Source organism: Empidonax traillii, unplaced genomic scaffold, assembly GCF_003031625.1.
Source record: "Empidonax traillii isolate 1590-97213 ecotype Southwest subspecies unplaced genomic scaffold, ASM303162v1 scaffold306:size632451, whole genome shotgun sequence".
Taxonomy (NCBI): domain Eukaryota; kingdom Metazoa; phylum Chordata; class Aves; order Passeriformes; family Tyrannidae; genus Empidonax; species Empidonax traillii.
The window spans coordinates 237962-251140 of record NW_020955499.1 but is presented as its reverse complement, the minus strand read 5'-3'; the positions used below and the strand labels follow the sequence as shown (position 1 = coordinate 251140).

The window sequence follows — 13179 nt, the reverse complement described above, 5'->3', positions numbered from 1 at the left end:
GACACCTTCTACTATCTCAGGCTGCTCCAAGCCCCATCCAACCTGGCCTTGAACACTTCCAGGGATGTATAAAACCCCTCTGAGCAACATGTGCCAGTGCCTTTTTCTCAATTAGACCAAAACTGGGTGGTGCTAACGTGCTCCAAACATTGATCCAGTCAATAGGATCAGGCTTTGACAGGTCTGAAGAAAAGCTCCTGAAGTACACCTGGTGTGAATGGATTTTAGCAGGAAGTGCCCCTTTACAGGGAGGAATAACGTGATGACAAAGCTGCATGTCCCTCTCAGACCATAGGATGGGATTGATGTTCCAGTCTGGAAGGCAGGTGTTTCTGTGGCTCTGGTGAGCTTACAGATATTTTCTTTCTGCCCTAATTATGGTTTATCTTCCAGCAAAGGCACTAAGTTCCTGCTACCACCAATTCCTTCCTTGTTCTCCAACCCCCCTGCTCTTTCTCTGACCATTTTGAGTCCATCCCCAGGATTTGGAGCAGGGTATTGTGTCCCTCTCTTCAACAACTCTATGATCCCAAACCCCATCTCCCTATTAGGAGTGCCATTGAGGCATCTGCCACCAACTTGATGGGGAAACTGTGCTGAAGCATCACCCTCCCATGGATCCCTCAGCAGCTGGGGAGACCCAGATAACGCTGAAAAGCACCAGTTGAGTGATAGAAGGTATCTTCCACCTTCTTTCATCTCCCAGACCATTGGGCTGCTTGCCAGGATGCCTGTGGGTCTAGCCATGGCCAGGGTGGGAGCTCAGAGAAGGCCAGAGCCTGTGCCTTTAAAGATTAATAGTGTTGTTTGCTCATTAAGGGGATCGTTTTGAAGTCAGCGCTCGCCAGAACATTCGAGTGCAAGCATCTGTTTGCTACTGGGAGAGGATATTTATTGTCTGATACTTCAGTGGATGTAAATAAATAGCCCAGGCCCAGATAATGTTCAGACAAACAAACAAACAGCTGCCAGAATGGGTCCCCTGGTAGCTGACCTTCGGGAAGCATCATGCTGATGTTTTAATAGCAGCCGGCTCTGCAGAGCCCAGCCCGGCGAGCGGAGCCTTCCAGGAAGCAGGATTAGTGCTGGTGCCTGGGAACCCCCACGGGTGTGGTGGGTTAAACGAGGGCAGGGCAGCTCGGGGTGCTGAGCCGAGCATCTTGTGGCCCAAGGAGCCCAGACTGACGTTTAGGCAGCGGGAGCAGGTGGAGGTGATGAGGGTGTTGGTGGATCGGTGGACGTTGGAGTAGACTGAGCATTTTGAGACTTGTTTGTGGTCTTGGAGCCCCTCCATCGCTTCCTGCTCCCCTCCCTCTTGCCTTGCAGAGGTGCTCGTGGTTCACAGGCTCTTTCAAGGAGCAATCCCAAGTGCACTGTCAGTCAGGCTCTCATCCCACTGCCTAATAAGATCATCTTGAATGTAAGAACACCTATGTATCAGTCCAGCTCTCTCCATCCCAGCACCCCAGCTCCATGTGGGGCTTGTGGCTGCTGCCAGCCAAGAAGAGCAGGAACAGAGCAAACTGGCTGGTGTGTGCTTCAAATTCCCTGCAGCTGGGAACTTGGGGAGCTTCCTAAGCAGAGATTGTGTCTGTGTTCCTGACTTTAGTGACGATCGCCTGATGAGAATCATCTCATTTCCCCTTCTTTTGATTTTCTTTTTTTTTTCTTCTTTTTTTTTTTTTTTTCTACCCTGCCCCTGGTGGGAGCCTTGGAGCCAGGAATAAATCTCTCTTAAGGAGAAACTGTTGTTGTGTTGTCTGGTGCTCAGGACTGTGAAGAATGTGCAGGAAACTTGGAGATCCTTTGGGCTCCGTGCCTGGGGTCCAACATAAAAAAGGCAGAGTTTAAGGCAGGTAAAGGCTTGAGTTAAAGGCCAGACTTCTGGCTGCAGTCTCCAATAATCACCTCATTGCTGGCTCAGGGCTTGCATGGTCTGTGCAGGGTGGGTTGATGTCTGCCAGATTTTCTGGCCTTTTTCTCAATTTTTTTTTTTTTTTTTTTTTTTTTAAGCTACTAGTTTTAACTGGGGAGAGAAGTATCTGCACTTACGTGTGTGTGCATGAGCTCACGTGTGTGTGTGTGTTTGCACATGGACGGTGGAATGAACTCCTGTTCCTTCCTCCCTCCCTCCCTCCCTCCCCCTCAGCAAAATAATGACTTTTCAGGCAATTAGGCCGGCAATAGCTGTTAAATCACTTCCGAGGAGCTCTGTGTTCCCGGTGTGAAGCCTCTGCAATCCTTTACCTGCCCCGAATGCACGGGGGAGATCCCCGGGGGGCTGTGCCTCCTGTCTCCATGGTTTGTTGACTCCAGCAGGCTGTTTCTCCAGCCTGCCTTTTCCATCTCCCAGCTCTTCCCCCTCTAATGGGGCCTGGCAGAGGCTGAGGACAGTGACTGAGCCCCGGGGTGATAATTGCCTGCTTACATATCTGGTGGCCCGCAGATCTGACCCCGATGATGCTGAAAAATCAAGGTCAAAGCAGCGAAGATGTGAGGTTTGTTTAGCACAGGGATCAGCAGAGGGTGAGGATGCTCTGTCAGAGATGAGCAGCCATGAGGGACAAGGGGGAGAGGCAGAGAGGAGACAGCACACAAAGCTCACTGACTGCTCCCTGAGAGAGAGAACTTGGAGCTGGAGAGCCTCAGTGGGAAATGGGAAAGGCCCCTGCTGTGGGGTTATTTGAGCTTTCCCTGGGCAGAGCCCCAGCAGGGAGACTCCTGCGCCCTCAACCTGCAGCCCTTTCCCCCTCCTTCCCTTGTCCTGACTGTCCTAAGGGGAATGACTCATCCTGAGCCCGTTGGCATCTTTGCCCTTGACCTCGTGGGTGATTCACATCGGGTGCCCACTTCCAAGAAGAAAGATTTGAAGGAGCTGAATTCACCCATGAGGGACCACAGAAATGAGCCCTTTTTTCCCCCCAGGCAGTCAGAGCCCAGCAGCAGGAAGGGATGCTCGGAGTTGGGCTTCAGGCCCTGACCTCTTTGTGCGTGGATGCTGAGACATGTGTTGCTGTCACCACCAGATCCATCACGATGACAAACGACCTGCAGACCCTCTGGTGTCATTTGACCAGCCCAACAGCCAGTGCCTGCACGTGCACCCACTTCTGTGGAGGTTAATGGATAGAACGAAGGATCTGAGCATCCCTGAGCACCCTCCCCACCCCTTGCTGGCACAGGGAGCCCCTCTAACTCCTTTCTGCTTCATTTTCCATGTCTTTCCCGGGGAAATCATATTTCTTTGTTGTCCCACAGCAGGTGAGTAGACTGAGGAAAGACAAAGATAAGACCCTGTAAATCCTTGCTGCCCTTTGCTCATACAGCCTTTCTCAGACCCTTTTGCCATTCCCTCCCTTCCTTTCTCTTTGACTTTCTAACACAGAAGATGATTCAGGCTCAGTTTCTTGGCTGAAAGGTTGATACAGAAGGAACAAGCTCATGGGCTGTGCCAGGGAACAGTGGGATCTGGTCTTGGTACCATAAGTTCTCCATAACAGCTTGTTATTCCCTTTGGATGGGAAGGGTGATTTTTGCTCAGCTACCAAACTGCATGAGTGCAAACTTTGGTCAGGGAGGTGTGGACATCATGATGTGGAGCAAGATGCATATCTGCTACAGCTTTGTTTCTTCTAGAAAAGGACACTGTGATGTTTGTGTTGCTACCGGGTAGAAGATTTTCGGAAAGTGAGAGGCAACACAGAGAAAACATAGTGAGGGAGATAAGGAATGTGGATGCATCTTGAAATGCATGGCTGTGGGGTTTGCTGCTGTAAAGAGCCTCACAAGATCCAGAAGGACTCCTGTGAGTAGCTAGTTTATCCTGAATTGTTATATATTAAAAGGGATTGTAAACCTTCTCCAGTTGGTTTTTGAACCCAGCTCTCGAAATCATCTTTAGACAGGTAAAGAAACCTCTGCTATTTTCTGCATTTTCATCTCTATCACTGGATCACAGTCAGGGATAGACTGGGAACTGTGCGTCTTGTTCCTCCTCATAATCCCAGTTATTGATGTTCCTAAGTGACACCCTGTTATGAGATGTGTCTGGAATCATAAGGTGCCACATTCGTGCAGGACCGATTTCAATATCTGATATGTGCAATCAACAAGAGGAATAGTCTGTGTTGCATTGAACACTCTGCAATAACGTATTGCCTCGTGGAACATTAGCAAGAAGAGCAATAATATTATCTGAGTAGCATTTGAGTGAGTCAGTCCTTCAGGCTCTTGTGTGTTTTTTATCTTTTTTGCTCATCGCCACCACAAATCCTTCCCTTGCGCCATCATTTTCAGCGTGGTAGATTTGTCCAGGCAATGACAGCGGCACAGTGACAGTGCCAGATAAAAACAAGCAGGCCCTGGATTGTTCTTCTCTGGTGATCTTGTGCTGATGGGACCAGAAGAGGTGGTTAAATCTGCTTTGTCCTTTCAGTGAGGAGGCAGGGAAAAGCCCACTTTGTGGTGACAGGCGTTGTTGTCCAAAAAACCTGGAGCACAATACATTTCTCCAGTGATTATTATTATGATTATATTACTGTGAGGGTGGTGAGGCCCTGGCACAGGTTGCCCAGAGGAGCTTTGGCTGCCCCATCCTTGGAAGTGTCCAAGGCCAGACTGGACTGGGCTTGGAGCAACCTGGGAGAGTGGAAGGTGTCCCCTGCCCGTGGCAGGGGGTTGGAATTGGATGATCTTTAAGGTCCCTTCCAACCCAAACCATTCTGTGATTCTATGATTATTGTGCATTTTCAGTGGAAGGAGGCAAAATGCTCATGTCCTCTCCCTGCTTTTGTTTTTCAGATTCGTGTGGACGGCACCAGCAAGAACACCCTGGAGTATGAGATTGTGCAGGTGGTGGACACTGGCCCCATCCTGAGGGACATGGCCTTCTCAGTGGACCACGAGCACCTCTACATCATGTCCGAGAAGCAGGTAAGAAACCCCACCAGTCCATGGTGCTTTGAAAGCTTTTGGCTCCATCATTCTCTGAACATCAGGTCTGCAGGTGAAGTTTTGACAGTGATCACAGCTTCTACAAAGATGTGCTCTGTTGTTGATCTCGTGGTTTTTCATGCTCAGAAACCACTGCATTTATACACTGATGCAATATTTAGGGGGCAGGGGCAGAGAACCAAGAGGGCAGAAACACCCCCAGCGTTGCTTTGTGCAGTCCACGTCCCGCTGGCTGCATGACAAGGATCTTCTGCTGCATCTGCTGGTACCACATTGCTCTCCACCCCCACTCAAACTGTGGCTGCATCTGCCACAGACGTGGAAAAGTGTAATGCTGAATCATTTGGCTCCAAGTGGAGTTTTTGGAGAGGCTGGAGCCTCTCAGAGACACAGTGACCGAGAGTGTAGGGCGCTGCCTGCCAGGGTGCAGGCCAAGTTTCATGTGATGTCCCCGTCGCGTTATTTGTATTATTTTGAAAATGCTGAACAGCCAGATCCCAGGGAAGGATCAATCTGGGTGTTCAGCATGGAAGTCTAGCTGGTTTCAGCAGAGCGCTTGGCCTTGGGAAGTTTGCTGTTGGGGTGGGAGGAGGAGGAACTACTTTTGCAGGAAAAAATCCACTGTGTATAATTAGACTTGTGGACGTGCAGGGTTACTTGAGTTATTGTGACTGCTTTATTCAAAAATGCTCAGGAGGAGCTTTAGCTCCACAGAAATCAAGGGAGCAATGAAGGATTGTGTTTGGGTGATGGCAGATGCCCTACAGTGCCACTTCAGTGGAGGTCACTAGTCCAATTGAGACCCATACAGATGTTCCAGGATTCACTGAACCCCGGCCTTGGATGATGTAAGTGGCACCAGACATAAAACAGCCACCTGATATTCTCCTTACTGTCTTTATGAAAGGCCTGGAGGACACCTGCCACCTTCAGAGCAGTGTGATCACCTCCCAGTATCACCCAGTTACCCAACACCAAGGTCCCCACCATGACCTACTGGGTGCTCCCACCCTCTGACAGTACCAGTGGTCAACAGTCAGTGGCCTCAAGGATGGAGATGGGGCACAAAATCCCCTCTTCTCATCCACCCTCGTGGCAGTTTTACCACCCACAAATCCCTGCCTTAAAAAGGCCACAGTGAATAATCATCTTTTCCTCACCTGCCACAATTTTATAGACCTTCCGCATATCCTCCTCAGGTGGCTGTTTTCCAGACTGTGACTAACAATGGAATTATTAACCTTTACCTAAGATAAGAGGAGTTTTCTCCTGGCTGTAAGGCTGAGATATATGAGATTTTGGAGGGAGGTGTTCAACAGGGTTGCTGTGATCCAAGGGCTCAGATGTGACAGGCTGTTAGTGCTTCTCCCCAGGCACGGTAGGAAGGTTATATTTGCCAACCTATGAGTGTCACTTCTTCTGCTTGAACCATTTCACTTGAAGTGTTTCGCGTCTCTGTGATATCTCTGACCATTTCCCTCTATTGTGGATATCTCTACCTAAAATTTGGTGAGGTGGGGAGCAACTCTGAACATCCATCCTCATTAAATAGGCTGTGAGATGTCATAACTCAGGAGAACAGGACATGATGACAGAGCTGGGATTGCTTTCCAGTCTGCTCCATGCTGGGCAAGAATTGGATGTCACCTCCAGTGCTGAAGTGAAAACAGTCCCAGTCACCTGCTGGGATGGGGTGGGAAGCTGGAGGCAGGTGATGCTTGAGGTCCTGTGAGGCTTTGGTCATGACACCGTTCCTTTTTCATGTCCTTTTACTGTGTGGGCCCTTCCTCTTTTTCTTCTGCATAGAATGGGGTTCCTCAGGGGTCAAAGCCCTTGAGCATGTCGATATGGCAATAACCAACCTGCTGATTTCAGATTTGCTCAGTGTCCTTTTTGTGCAGGTCCATTTGGCATCGGGTCACCTCAGATACCACCCCTGGCTTTGTACAGCCCTTCAGACTTACAGAGACAAGATGTTTGGCTCCCTTGGGCTAGCTGGGCTCATAACACCTGGGAACTCTCTCAAATCTCTGTAGGAAAGGCCAGTGGGATAGCAATGTTCAATCCCACACTTCCTTAAGAAATGAAATATGGAACAAGAGGAGCGATTTGATTTTCCTCCAGAGAGTTCCATGAACATATTCTTGCTGATATGGTGACTACCTACATGTCCCTGACCCTTAAACAGGAGTGGGTTCTTTTTGTGATTGGCTATTCTAAAGCACAAGCTTAGGCAGGTTTTTATGGGGCCCCAGGTTGTTGATGGAGCCCTGTAGAGAACTCAGGAGCCCTGAGTCCCACGGGATTTATTCAATCATCTCCTCCCACCCTTCTTTGAAGCTCATGGCTGTCTCTGTGAGAGAGGTTAGTGAAAAGGGCAGGGACTGTTGTTATTTAAAATCTGATCCCATTTTGTGAAACACTCAATGCTACAAAAGCCTTTGCCCAAGTCTGATTTTATCTGAGGCGTAGCAAGTGATGTGAGTGACAGAGCTGCCACCACAGCAGTGCAGTCACTGCCTGTGTGCTCATGATACAACACACTTCAAGTGCTTGAATGAATTAGCATCTGTAGAGCCTTGGTGGCTGAGAGTGGGTGCAGGGGTTGTGCTGGAGGCAGGATTATGAACAGCTTAGCCTTGGGGAGCAAATATCCCATCCACCCTACAAGGCACGTCATACAGATCTTTTCAGAACTGGATGAAGGTCTGACTTATCAGGGGTTTTCACTGCCCACAGTGCTATTGTGAGGCCTGTGGAGGTGAAGGACAGGAGGGGTGATGGCTTGACCTGACCTTTTTTAAAGACAGGCAGGCTCCAGGGCTGGTCCCATCCCTGGGGAAGGAGGAGGTTCCTCCTGCCTCTGTCTGCTGGGCTCACCCCTGTCTGTGCCCCAGAGATAAGAGTGGTTCTTTTGGCTGCATAGTTGCTCCATTAAAAGCTGTTTTTTCAGAGAATCGTGGGATCATTAAGGTTGGAAAAGACCTCCAAGACCCTAAGTCCAACCTTTGACCAAATACCCCCACGCCCATTAAACCATATTGGGAAGTGCCACATCCACTCACTCTTCGAACACTTCCAGGGGGTGGTGGCTCCACCACCTCCCTGGGAAGCCTGTTATGATGTCTGGCCGCTCTTCCAATGAAGAGAGTTTTCCCAGTATCCAACCTGAACCTCCCCTGGTGCGACTTGAGGCCATTTCCTCCTGTCCTGTGGCTGGTTGCCTGAGAGAAGAGACTGACCTCCACCACACCACCACCTCCTTTCAGGTAGTTGCAAAGAGCAGAAGGGTCCCCCTGAGCCTCTTTTTCTCCAGGTTAAACAGCTGTTCCTCATAGGTTTTATGCTTCAAACTCTCTGGTTTTGCCAGACTTGGCTCCATCACTCACCAGTCCTCAACAAGAGTGGAAACCACAGTGATAAATCCAATTTCTCCAGCTTGTCCCAGTCCTATCGTGGCTCTGACAGTCCCAGCAAGGCACCTTTAACCCGAAACACCTTCAAAGAGCTGTCACTATAAATCAGGCTACAAGAAGCAGCTCTCTTGTGATGCCAGATATAGATATATATATATATACCCTGACCTTTTTTAAGGTCAACTTCTGCATGGGAGCACTTTCCTCAGTGCACTTGGGGGTCCTTGGGTTGCACAGAGGGGGGGTTTCATCTGGAGCTGAACTCTCTGGGCTGCAAAGAAAGAACCCAGCTCAGCCCTGTGGTCTGTGGCTGAAGCAGGTCCTCCCTTGCAGCTCCTCTGAACATCAAGGGTTGACAAGCAGCTCCTGCCCGCTCTGAGCCATGAAGTGCTCTTGGGAGGAGGATGCAGCAGCTTTTCACCATCAGAGGGGCTCCATTATACAGATACACTTAGCCCCGGCCTTCACAAAGCCTCTGAGAGAGGTATAAGTCACTATCCCAGGTTGCTCCAAGCCCCATCCTTGAACACTTCCAGGGACGGGGCAGCCACAGATTCTCTGGGCAACCTGTGCCAGGGCCTCACCACCCTCAAAGTCAAAAATTTCTTCTCAATATCTAATCTAAACCTTCCCTCTGTCAGTTGGAAGCCATTCTCCCTTGTCCTGTCATGCCTTTGCAAACTGCTCCCCTCCAGATTTTTTACATCACTACACTGGAGGCTTGGACTGTTTCTTTTCCCTTTTTCTGTTTCTGGTGTGCAGACCTAGAGGAACCCTCTGTCTCACAGGCTGATCTAAGGGGATGAGGAGCAGATGGGAAGTGCTGCTGGAGGAACAGGAGGGTCTTTGCTGCAGTGTCCCTGCATCTCCCTCCTTGTCACACATGCACAGGCCTCCTGGGCTCCCTCTTCCTCCTCTAATATTTGAATTTCTTCCTCTTCCTAACAGAGAATCCCAAGCCTAGAAGCTCCCTGGAACTCTCTGCATGGATTGAGATAATTCTTTCACCATTTTCCCACTCACCCTGTCTCTCTGTCTGATCCCATCCCTCTTTATGGCCCTGTCCTCTCATTTGTGGGCTTGCACTTGCTTTTCCATTGCTCCTCCAGCCCTGGTATCCCTGTTCCTTTGCTCTCTCCTCTCCCAGCTCTCCCCACACTGCTGTGTGTCTGACAGCACACACAGAGCTCAGCTCTCCACGCCAAGAGGAGCAAGATGCTCATTTTCCCCACGTGGCTTTGGATTAGCCCTTGGAAGGTCACCTCCCAAACAACCCCCTAAATAACTGTTTCAGCATGTTGGACTCCTGGGTCTCCCCCAGTGCTGGGTGTGTTTTGCAAAGCTGATGCAGAACCTGGAAGCAACTCCAAGACAAAGGAATCCCAGCTCTTCCCTTTGATACAGAGGGATCAAAGGGAAGAGCAGGAGAAAGTGAACTTAAAGGCTCAAAACACAGAAGGCAAATGGCAAGAGGCCCCAGCTTCATGTTATTTAAATCCCAAGGCTTTGAGCTTCCTCTGACTTTGGGTTTACTGGTGCCTAGGGAAGACTGTTCTGCAACCAGTTTATGAGTAACCTTCTGTTACTTATGAATAACCTGGAAGTGTCCAAGGCCAGGTTGGATGGGGCTTGGAGCAACCTGGTCTAGTGGAAGGTGTCAGGGGCGGAACTGGATGATCTTTAAGGTCCCTTCCCACCCAAAACCTTCTGTGCCTGACTCGAGGAAGGGGATTTGCAGGTTTGCTCCGTGTAGGTGAGTCGGCTTCACGCTCCAGCGGGAAGCTGTGCTTCTTCCCTGAAAATTAGCAGAAAGTCATTCCCAATCTGGGAATAAATCACATCTGTGCAGTGCTCTCATTCCCTAAAACCATTCCAGTGTGTCTGAGGTGAGACTGGTAGGGTCATGCGTAGCAGAAGCAGATGGGTATTTTGGAGGCTCTTTTAAACTTTGCCAGTGAAATATCAAATAAATATGTACTTCTACTAAAGCGTGGCAGGAAGCACATTTGGTAAAAATTAAGCAACAGTGCTGCAAATCATGTTGACAGGCTCTTTTTGGCCTTTCAGTGTCTGTTTCTCATTAAGATGGGGAAGGCTTCTACCTATTTGTCTCCTGAGATTTATTCTTTTTCCCTCTGCCGCTGAGTCACTATCAGCAACAGAATTATTGTGTGCAAATTAGCTGCCAAAGAAGAGGTGGTGACTGGCCAGTTTACTTCTGATTTCATGACCACTGATTAAAATCTTGTCTGCTGCTTATGTTATCCCATCAATTAGTTAACGCAGTCGTTAATAACTCTGTTTAATTACAGCCTAATTTCTTCGAATGTGGTCTTTGCACATGATATCAAGCAGCATTCACTCCTAGGTTTGGAACGGCTGTTTGCAGGGAATTGTCAATTTGAAGCTGTCCCCAGAAACACTGGCTCAAGATCACAAGTTTTCAAAATAACTCTAGAGTTTGTTTGTTTGGGTTTTTTTTTCCCCCTTTTAATTTGCATTTGTTTGTCTGTGAGCCATCAGGTTGTGTGCAGACCATGGTTTTCATCACTGGGCCAGAACCGGGAAATGGAAACTGAGATTGTTTAATAGGTGTGACCTTTTTGACCTGGGGGGTTTAAAAGCAGCAGAGACACTACCCAGAAACCGTAAATTTTGCTGCTGTTGTTGCAGGTTTCTGTAATTTCTGTAATTCAACTCTGCTCTTGAAGTATTGACTCTCAGCTGGTAGAAGGGTTACTGTGTGTATTGTGTGAGATGAGCACTGTGCACACCCACTCTTTGGATGTGATCAGGTCTTCTGCAGGACCTCACCAACCAACTTCTGGAAGGGTATTGGCAGCATCATCTCTTCCTTGGAATAACTGTTAGGAAGCTAGGAAGAAATTATTTACTTAGAGGATGTGAGGCACCAGAAAAGGTTGCCCAGAGAAGCTGGGGATGCTCCATCCCTGGAAGTGTTCAAGGCCAGCTTGGACAGGGCTTTGGAGCAACCTGGTTTAGTGGAAGGTGTCCCTGCCCATGGCAGGGGGGCGGAACGAGGTGGTCTTTAAGGTCCCTTCCAACCCAAACCCTTCTGTGATTCTATAACGGGCTGTTCCTAAACCAGACTGACATCCTAGGTAAGATCAGGGCCATCAGAGCTTCTAAGAGGCCCGAATCATGGGTTGAAGTCTTTGTAAAGATGCATCACGGTCATCTCCCTCTAAATGTCCAAATGAAGAGGGCTCCAAAGCACCCATTTCCCTGCCAGCTGTCCTGCTCTTGAGCAGTCCTGCCCAAAACAGATAGGGAAGAGCAGTTCCCCGAGTTCAGCCAAGCCCTATCAAGCAACGAGTGTAATCCCAGTTGGCAGCAAAGGCAACTTTTTGTTCTCTTTGATTGTTCTTTGCTGCCCCTAAAACACCCCTCATTACCCTCGGCGATATCAGAGGCTGAACTCGGCTCTCCCCTTGCATTTGCTTTCACCTAATTAAGGGCCTGTTAAATAAGGTCAGGCGCCCTCTGAGAACTGATTGCATGGATGGAAAATCCCGCATGGATGCTCAGCTCAGGATGGAAAAAGACACTGTGTGAGTGCCTGTGCTCCTCGGCCAAGAATGATAAAAGTGATTTGGCCCACTGGCAAAAGCTGCAGCACGTTGTGCTGCTGACTCTTCTGAAAAAAAAAAAAAAATCTTTATCAGCAAAAGGCATAATATTGCATAAAAAGTCACCATTCGGCTTGATTTTAACTCTCTTGCTGCTGGCACGGGGGTATTTAGGAGTAAGCAGGGGTGGGATAATTCATGGAGTGGAGAGTCCCATGACCTCCTGCTGGGTTGGTTGTGTGTTCCAGCAGGGATGCAAATAACTCCAAAAGCTGAGGTGAGCAGGTGAGGAACCAATTCAAAGGTCTTGGAAGTGTCCCAGATGAGCCGTTCGTGGCAAGGGAAGAAATTCCATGGGGGCTGTCTCCATCCTGTGAGATGCATGGGCATCTGGAATTTCATCTCACACTGTCCCTCAGCCTTGAATTAAGGCTGTCCCTTTTCACACTCGAATTAAGCTCTTTTTATGCTTTGGAAATGCTTTCATGAGCCAGTTGATGCTGTATTCAAGTGCCCCACTCTGCCCTAAACCCACTACTATGCACTGGAAAGGAGGAAAGGTTTGGAGTTGGAGAGGCAGTGCAGGATTTGGGAGACTCAGTCTAATTCCCTGTCTTCCTCACAGTCTCCTTGCACTGTCAGACACGTGGTGGGATTGTTGGGGTGTCCTGTGCAAGTGATCCTTGTAGGTGATCCTTGTAGGTCCCTTCAAACTCAGGGTGCTCTAGGAATTTGTGACGCCAGCTGTGTTGCAAACCACTGCAGCTCCACGTGTCCTGTAGGTACAGAAGGCATTCCCAAGATCAGGACCTCTTTTGGAACTCTCTGTAACACCTGCCAGGGACTGCTGGAAACTCAGGTCTCCTCGTGACACCTGGTGTGCCCACCCTTATGGGAGCTGCAGAGGTTTGTTGGATCCCCAAAGCTCAGAGGCACTTTTGCGAAGTCGCCATCAGAAATCCAGCCTGAGCTTTGCTGTCCTCTTTGTATCCCTCCCCCTCATAGATGACATGAGTTAAAGCTTTCTTGATCCCATCTAGAGGAATATTGACAGATCAGACCTGAGTGTCCAGATCACCCCCTGGGCCAGGATTTGGGGTGCACTTGTGTCCACATGGGTCCATTAACTCAATTTACTGCCTGATCCAGCCTTTCACACCACAAGACCTGTGTTCAGGCACAGTGGTGGTGTGTCTGTGCCTGAACCTTACAGCTGTACC

General features: G+C 49.1%; 1 protein-coding gene across 3 annotated transcripts in view; it reads left to right on the top strand.

The window, feature by feature from the left end:
• LOC114061024 (plexin-A4) overlaps positions 1-13179 on the top strand; it is a 440892-nt gene that overhangs the window by 215065 nt on the left and 212648 nt on the right. For all 3 annotated transcript variants that reach the window (XM_027891006.1, XM_027891007.1, XM_027891009.1), the window contains exon 4: positions 4801-4932. In XM_027891006.1, the coding sequence (XP_027746807.1) occupies positions 4801-4932 (132 nt within the window). The remainder of the gene's footprint in view (positions 1-4800; positions 4933-13179) is intronic.